Genomic DNA, 9,043 nt, shown 5'->3' on the forward strand with positions numbered 1-9,043 from the left:
GATTTCCACCCCCTTCATTTTTACTTTTCACAGTATTATATTGGCTGTGTAGTTCTCCTTGATAATCATTACCTACTGTTTATTTTATTTACCATTGATGCTGATGTCCCTCTGTTACTTTGCTATTTAGGTCCTATTGAGTAGTTGCCTGAAATGCTTAGATGTTTCATAATGAAATATTGATACATATAAAACATACTTAAGGTATAAATAAGAAATCAAAGACCTGTGGTTTGTCATCTCATAAAGCTATAGTTTTAGCTATTAGAAGTAATTCTGAAGTATCCTAAATAATGATTCCTCTTAGATATTTCTTGACTAGCATTCATCAGTTGAAAGGAGAGGGGGGTGGTTGATAATGATTGTAATAAGAATGGGAATAATAAAACACCTAATGACCCTTAACATGAAGAGAATTATGCCTAATTTAAAAACAAAGAGTGCTTTATGTAATGAGCTATGTGAATATATGATATTAATGCCTTTTTGTTATTAGAGCTTCACATTATAAATTAGTTCCTATTATAATCAGATCAGAAAAAAGGATGGAAAGGGAGAAAAGTGAGGGAACAAGTCAATCTCTAAAAAAAAAAATTATCTTAGAACCATTGAAGTTTTTTTTTCTAAACATGATTATGCTTCTTTTTTTTTTTAAGATTTTATTTATTTATTTGAGAGAGAGAGAGAGCATGAGAAGGGAGAGGTCAGAGGGAGAAGCAGACTTCCTGCTATGCAGGGAGCCCAATGTGGGACTCAATCCTGGGACTCGAGGATCGTGACCTGAGCTGAAGGCAGTTGCTTAACCAGCTGAGCCACCCAAGTGCCCCAGAACCATTGAGGTTTTTTTGGAAGTTGGTAGAAGGAAAGCAGGAAGCTTAGTACATCAAAGGCTCTACTTGAACTCTCTCTTTTTTATCATATACCTTTGGAAGCACGTACAATTATGGATTATTTAGAGTATTCATAGACTCAAATCCCTGTCAGTGATAGTTTTTGGAAATAAATGTGTCAAACTAAAGCAATTTAGTTATATTTCCTTGTGAGATTTTTTGCCATTTCCCTGATTTTGAAAATATTACATTCAAAGCTATTAAAAAATATGTAAAGGCTGGGGCACCTGGGTGACTTGTTCGCTTAAGCATCTGCCTTTGGTTCAGATGATGATTCTGGGGTCCTGGGATCGAGCGCTGTGTTGGTCTCCCTGCTCAGCGGGGAGTCTGTTTCTCCCTCTCCCTCTGTCCCTCTCCCCTACCCACCCACTCATGCTCTCTCTCTCAAATAAATAAAATCTTTAGGAAAAAAAAGAGTAGATCTTTAAAAAATATATGTAGTCTATCCTTGTAAATGGTTTATTTAGATTTGTATGACATAGGTAACTTTAATAATTGATAGTGTTTTATTTTTGATGATTTTATAGTAAAGCTTAGTATTTAACTTTTTAATATGGGGTATGGGTTCTGTCTACATTCATGAATATTTATCAAATGTAATTTTTATTTTGAATATTTATATTGTAAAAGAGAATGTTAGTTAAATCCAGTCTTGTTTGATTTTAAAACTTTTAGGTATCCCTAAAAGTCAAAATACTTCCCTGTAAAATAGGACCTTCTAGCCTTTTGTTATTACATTTAAATATTTACTTTCAAACCTCAACATGTTTGTACTCATTCTACATTCTACAATTGTTATTCTAACTTGTTTTATAAATTATTCTGGTAATGAGAAATGTGCTTGCATTCTGTATTTCACCTAAGCCCCTGAAGATTTTTAACAATAATATGGCCTTCCTGTAAGGCAGTTCAACATGGAGGAAAAAATAGGGTTTTCTGTTCTTTAAAAATCATTTTAAGAAACAAAATTGATGAACATAGGGGAAGAGAAGGAAAGATAAAATAAGATGAAATCAGAGAGGGAGACAAACCATAAGAGACTCTTTTAACTATAGGAAACAAACAGGGTTGCTGGAGGGGAGGTGGGTGGGGGGATGCAGTAACTGGGTGATGGGCATTAAGGAGGGCACTTGGTGTAATGAGCACTGTGTGTTACATGCAGCTGATGAATCACTAAATTGTACACCTGAAAATAATAATACACTATATGTTAACTAACCTGAATTTAAATGAAATCTAAAAAAAAAAAAAAAGAAAGAAATCCAAAATAATTCTTCTTAGACATTTCCTTAGTGGCAGCCATCAGTGGAAAGGAAAGGGAGGGAGAGAGGTTCATCAATATGGTGTTAGGAATGACAGTTTTGACCTATTTCAGTGCCAGTTTCATGACTCTAGTAGGCAAGTTATACTTACCTTTTCTAGTACCCACCTTCTTCCTTTGGAAAATGTTAATGATGGGTACCTACTCCATAAGGATTTAAGGTTTTTATAGAGAGAAAATATGTAAAGCACATAGCATGATGCTTGGCACACAGAATGTGCTCAACAGATGTTAGTTATCTTCCGTTTTCATCTTAATTTTCCTTATTTAATTCTGAAATAATTTGTAAATTAATTCTAAGTCACTTTAAAGAAAAGTGCTGACCCCATAAGGAAATGCTTAAAATAGAGAATGTTTGTCTGTAGTAAGTCAAAATAAATGGAAATGTTTTTCACCTCCATCAGGTAAAGGAGCTTAATTTGCTTTCTTCTAACTTGGGTATGAGTGGCTCAATCACCATATGACAGAGTTCTTTGACTCTGATTGTTTTTCATATTAGGATAAAAAGTGGAGTAAACAGTCATTCTACTTATTTCTAATCCCTACTTTTCAAAATTCACATTTGACCTTAAATATTTCCCCAAATAGATTTTAGCGTAGAGGTGTTAGTTCCAATGCCTCGTTTATACAGTTAAATACATCAAATTCAGCAAGTTAGTGTGGGTGTGGCAGGGATTGGCGAGATTATTAAATGATTTAACTTCTATTAATCAAAATGTAACTATATTTTAGAGAGTAAAATTAGTAGCTATATCACTTGAGTTCACGAAGACTTAGCTGATTTTTAATAATTAATGCATTTTTTCTGCCAGTGAGCATTAGATTTCTGCTGACTTTTTAGTGTCATAGTACCTCGTGGTAGTTTCTTTACAGGGTTTAAAGGTGTATCCCAGTGCTTTTTTTTGCTTTTTGTTTTTTTTCTGTCCTGTCCATAGGAAATAATCTTTACAAATGCTATAATGAGACTACCTCTAGAGATTCACATGTGCCATTAATATGTTATAAGGCTCGGTCAGTTGCATTGTCTTCTCTTGTCAATCTTGATCGGAGCTTGCCGAGTAAGTCTATAAGCCTGCATGTGCCTGGCAACTGTTACCTAGTGACAGTTTCAGCTGCAGTAGCCATTGGCTGTGCTGTTGATTGGGGCAGGAGGACCGAGTCACCTTTCTAATGGTGAGTTCTTCTGCATCAGCTCAGGATGAGGAGGAGGAGCAGGGCTCCGGCTCAGGTGGAGGCAGTGATACTGAGAGATTGTGAAGAATATACCGACAGCATCCTGGTAACTGCATCACAGTAGATCGGACTTCTGAATCAAGCAGCCCAGCCTAGCAGCTGATAAGAGTGAATGTAGGTGAGAAGCATTGCCTTATTCCTGTAAGAAGAGACTATTTTGTGATAAGTGAAACTAGGAATGTACAAGGAGGAATATCCTGTGACTATTATAAAAGAAGAAAGACTTCCCTGAATGACTTGGTGGTGCACGAGAAAACAACTTTCAGAAGAATGCTTTCTATTAAGCTGCTGCTTTGTTCCTGAAGGAAATGTTTTTTATTTCTAATGCATGTTATTTCTTCAAGAGGTATGACAACAAAGACTGACAAGAAACTCTCTGAAATACGTGTACTTTAAAAAAGCTTTTGACAAATGTTCACCTGATAATCAGAATGACCTTGGAAGCCTTTTGGATGGATTCTATCCTGCAAGCCTTTCAGTATTTCAAACTCTAGGATTTAAACTCACCTTGATGCTTTAGAGGTATTTTAAAATAAGACCATCTTATAACCTACCTAATGGCCCCTGTATTAATTGAGCACTTGCTCAAAATAGAATACAGAAATAGAAGAGGCATTTTCTTAACATATGGCTGCTATATAACTGCAAATATAACAAACAAGGTAATTTTCCACTTTCAGAAGATTTAGTCGAAGTAATGATCTAATGTGTTAATCCTCTGATGAAAATAGAAGAGAGAGAAACGTAGACTACAAAGCCTACTAGAAATACCTAAGTAATAAATAATGGCAGCATTTCTGGTCAAGTAAGCTCAGTATATAGGAAAGTTTCTATTGTCTAAATTTCATATATATGTGAGATATAGGTGTGGTTGCGAAGGTGAGAAATAACTTTGAGCTATTATTTTAATGATCATGCTCCATTATTTGGAAGGTGGCATATCAGATAATACAAGTTATTTTCAGTTATTGATGCTGAAATTAGTAACACTTATTTTCCCTTTGAAAAGGAAAAAGTATAAATTATATTGTTGGTGGTAGCACTAGTAATTGTGATGGACTAAAACTGTTTTCATCTGAATGCTTAAAAAATTGCATGCAGAATTAAAACTTTAAAGTTTATCATCTTTTGTCAGGTGTTAACCCATTGTATATTATCTTCCCTACTGGAAATAAGCTTTTATTTCCTCATGAGAGTTATAGGACGATCTGGAGTCTTTTACCTCTGCTCTGCTCCTTTATGCCCAAGTTGAGCTGAGTCTTTTAGAATTAACCTCGTGTGTGTGTTTGTCGGGGGAGTTAGCTTTTTTGAGAAATGAGAGAGAAATAGATCATGAAGTTGATCCACCAGCATCAAACCCTGAACTGAGTCCAAAGACACTTTTTGCTGCAATGAACTTTTTCTTAGATTTGCGACTAGATCTTAGATCTTAGTTATTTAAACTGTAAAGTATGAATCCACTTCTTATGATAGATGAAGCAGAAAGCCTGAGACAATTTAAGACTTTTTCCTCTTCTCATTCATTCTAATTGATCCCTAACAAACTACCTTTCTGAGGAGAACAAACACCGCACAAAGGCTTTTCTTCCCTTGTCAATTGATTTTTTTTTTCTTTTTACAGATTTAATTTTTCATAGTGCAAGGTAATAAGAAATCCATTTTCTCTAGAAGTGCCTGTGTCTTCAGAAGTTGTTTGAGAGCACTGGAGGAAGCTCATCAGTGACCTTTTTTCACCTCCTTTCTAGCTTACCTCCCTCTCTCCCCCCGCCCCCCACCCAAAGTTGAGATGTGTCACTGCTGCACTGAGCTGATGAAGAGGCTTGAGTACTCTCTGGGAGGCTCAGCTGTGACAGAAGCACTGCCACTGTCTACCGAAGCTGATCCCAAGACACTAATGTGCAGAGTTTAACACATGCTGGACAGGGCGCCTGCTTGTTGGAACCAAGGCTACCCGTTTCCTTAATTCCAAGCCATGAATGAATCCAGGTGGACTGAATGGAGCATCCTGAACATGAGCAGTGGCATTGTGAATGTGTCTGAACGTCACTCCTGCCCACTTGGATTTGGCTACTACAGTGCAGTGGATGTGTGCATCTTTGAGACCATTGTTATTGTCTTGCTGACATTTCTAATCATTGCTGGGAATTTAACGGTCATCTTTGTCTTTCACTGCGCTCCACTCCTGCACCATTATACTACCAGCTACTTTATTCAGACAATGGCATATGCTGATCTTTTCGTTGGAGTTAGCTGCTTGGTTCCTACTCTCTCACTTCTTCACTACTCCACAGGTATCCATGAGTCATTGACTTGCCAGGTTTTTGGATATATCATCTCCGTTCTAAAAAGTGTTTCTATGGCATGTCTTGCTTGCATAAGTGTGGATCGCTATCTTGCAATAACCAAGCCTCTTTCCTACAATCAACTGGTCACCCCTTGTCGCCTGAGAATTTGCATTATTTTAATCTGGATCTATTCTTGCCTAATTTTCTTGCCTTCCTTTTTTGGCTGGGGGAAACCAGGGTACCACGGTGACATTTTTGAATGGTGTGCCACCTCCTGGCTCACCAGTGCCTATTTTACTGGCTTTATTGTTTGTTTACTTTATGCTCCTGCTGCCTTTGTTGTCTGCTTCACTTACTTCCACATCTTCAAAATTTGCCGGCAGCACACCAAAGAGATAAATGACCGGAGGGCCCGATTTCCTAGCCATGAGGTAGATGCCTCTGGGGAGACTGGACACAGCCCTGACCGTCGCTACGCCATGGTTTTATTTCGGATAACCAGTGTGTTTTACATGCTGTGGCTCCCTTACATAATTTACTTTCTTCTAGAAAGCTCCCGGGTCTTGGACAATCCAACACTGTCCTTCCTAACAACCTGGCTTGCTATAAGTAATAGTTTTTGTAACTGTGTAATCTATAGCCTTTCCAACAGTGTTTTCCGGTTAGGCCTCCGAAGACTGTCCGAGACAATGTGCACGTCCTGTATGTGTATGAAGGATCAGGAAGCACGAGACCCCAAACCTCGGAAACGGGCTAATTCCTGCTCCATTTGAAGAGAACTATACAGAACTCAAATGTAATCTGTAGGAGTTTTGGATTGTATTCTTGGTTCATCTGGAAATTTGCCACTAGAGAAATATTTACTTGAATAGTTGACTATGAGATGAAGGGACTAGAAGTTTCTTTTCTTTTTTTTTCCCCCCTCTTTTTCCATGGTGGTGGTGGGGAACTAGAGAAAAGAATGTATAGAGGGCAATCTCATGAGATAATTATAGTGTATGAATATAAATGTACAGTAATAGCAAAATTAAGCACGGAGGATGAAAAAAGTATTGAAAAAAATATCTCAGATCTTCCACAGGACATGAGCAAAGCCCCTCGGCATCTGTCTTCTCTGGCTGAGCTCTCTCCTCTGTCTTTGCCTCTCATTCTGTCCGTCTCTGTCTCTCTCACTCTCTTTGTGTTTGTGGAAATTACTTACATAAATCGCCCTTTATAGTAAAATGCTACATATTATATATGTGGCAAAGTACAATTTTTTGCATCAAAGTATACTTTTAAACATACTAATCTGCAATCCATAAATGGTTTCTCCATGAAGGATGTGTAGTAAGTATTGTATTTTATTACCTGCCACATAACCTTTTTGCTTGTGTTTTTATAACATCCACAGCATAAAATTTCCGTTATAAACAAAAAGAAACAGTATTTTTGTTTCTTCTGGGTAAAATTATGCTTAACCCTCCACCCCCTTTCTAACAGCCTGCTATTTTTTTCTCTCTCCATTTTTCTTGATCTGTATCCTTCAGTACCTTAATCCAAAAGTGTCTTAGCTAAAGAAAGAATCTACTATATAAAGCAATCATAATGTTAAATAATCTATTCCTTCCAATAAAGCAATCTATAGCTTGTTTGAGATATTGTGTTAAATATTTTTAATAGCTTTTGTAAACATTTTTATCTGGTTCCTTTTCATTTAGTTCATGTGCCCAAAGTGGTATCTTTTTTTGCTATAATAAAGCTTTGTTTTTCTTTAAGAAAATCCACAAATCTAATGCAGATGCAGAGTATTCACCCAGAAGTGAGGTATTGATTGCCCTTTCAGACCACACTCCCTGTGTCCCCATTTTTTTTTACCCCTTAAGAGTAAATATTAACCTTTTGTGTTAGGTCTACAAAGCTTAGTGTTGCGTCCACCAATCATTTGTGTGATATGCATTTGCATATAGTATATTTTTTACAACAAAGAAAATGTAAATTATATTATGTGATCTGTGCCTAATGTTTTCTTAGCACAATATATAGATCAATGTTGCTTAAGTCATCAACATTGGAAAAAATATACAAAAACTTCTTTGAAGAGAAAAATACTTTTGTGTAGTTGTTATTTAGATATTTATATTAGACCAAGCTGCATTCTTAGTACTGCTGAGAATACAATATACTTAATTATCAAATACAGGTAAGAGCTGTCAGTATTTTCTTTTGTAATGATCTGTTTTCATACACAAAGATTAAATTAACTTATTTTTTAGTGTGCTACATGGAATTGTATAATAAATTGTCAGGGGTTTAGATGTAGCAAAATGGCATTTGGGGAATAGTAGTGAAGCAAGTGTGAGTGGTAAAACATCTAAATCTTACTTTTTTTTACTATAAGTTTCCTGCCTGACAGATATTTTAAAGTTTATATCAGACTACTGAGTATTTTTCTTCTCAGCATTTTGATTTCTTTGTTTTATGAAATGCATTTAATGAAATGTGCCTATGACTTCAAATTGGAAGCCAACTGTGTTTGCACACCAGTGGTTTGACTTCAGAGGTCCTTTAATAGAAAATGTCATCATTTTATTGAGGTTGTTCTGAACCCATGTATATTTTTAAACATGTAAGAAAGGTTTAAAATAAAGAATAAAATAGTATTCTATATATCAAAATCAGACTTTGTTTCAGTTTAATAAACACTCAGAACGAGAGTTTGCTTGTTTGGGAGTCAAAATTTAATTGTTTAACATTTCTGTGGTTTGGGTTATGTATAGTCTTGCCCTCTGTTTGCCAGTGACATTTTGGATAAGTTGAAATGAGCCTTTTAGGTTCAGACCAGTTCAAGGAAAACAAAATTCAAGAAAGCATAATACTACTAGCTTTTCAGCTGTCACAAATAGAATCTTCAACTTGATATGCATTATTTGGGAATCAAATTTTGATTCCTTTAGTTTGGTGTGTAAATAGAGTTAGAAAGGACTCAGTAGATCTCTGTAGAGGAAACCTGAGGCTGTGTTTATTGCATTTTCCTCTTCTGGCTTTTCCTCATGATAATAACAATTATGTGTCAAGTTTTAACACTGTGTTAACTTTTACATATATTATAACATTTAATCCTCACTACAGCCCTTTCAGATAGGTACTTTTATTATTCTTGTCCTAGAGATGAGCAAACTAAAGAAGAGTGATTAATGCCAGGTCACTCAGTCAGTCAGTAACAGAGGTTCATTCACACTCAGCTGGGTTGGAGCTAAAGCCTATGCATTGAACCATTCTGCTCTACTGCTTTTCTTTCTTTCTTTCTTTCTTTCTTTCTTTCTTTCTTTCTT

The 9,043-nt window shown here is 36.0% G+C and overlaps 2 protein-coding genes across 6 annotated transcripts in view; both read left to right on the forward strand.

The window, feature by feature from the left end:
* RABGAP1L (RAB GTPase activating protein 1 like) overlaps nt 1-9,043 on the forward strand; it is a 762,700-nt gene that overhangs the window by 261,905 nt on the left and 491,752 nt on the right. The gene's annotated exons all lie outside the window — the stretch shown is intronic.
* GPR52 (G protein-coupled receptor 52) lies at nt 4,700-8,950 on the forward strand. The gene has a single exon (XM_025877671.2). It carries the CDS (start codon nt 5,417-5,419, stop codon nt 6,500-6,502), a length of 1,086 nt encoding a protein of 361 aa, XP_025733456.1. The 5' UTR covers nt 4,700-5,416; the 3' UTR covers nt 6,503-8,950.

This window comes from Callorhinus ursinus, unplaced genomic scaffold (assembly GCF_003265705.2).
Source record: "Callorhinus ursinus isolate GAN/ISIS: 27379988/994484 unplaced genomic scaffold, GSC_fseal_2.0 scaffold13, whole genome shotgun sequence".
Taxonomy (NCBI): Eukaryota; Metazoa; Chordata; class Mammalia; order Carnivora; family Otariidae; genus Callorhinus; species Callorhinus ursinus.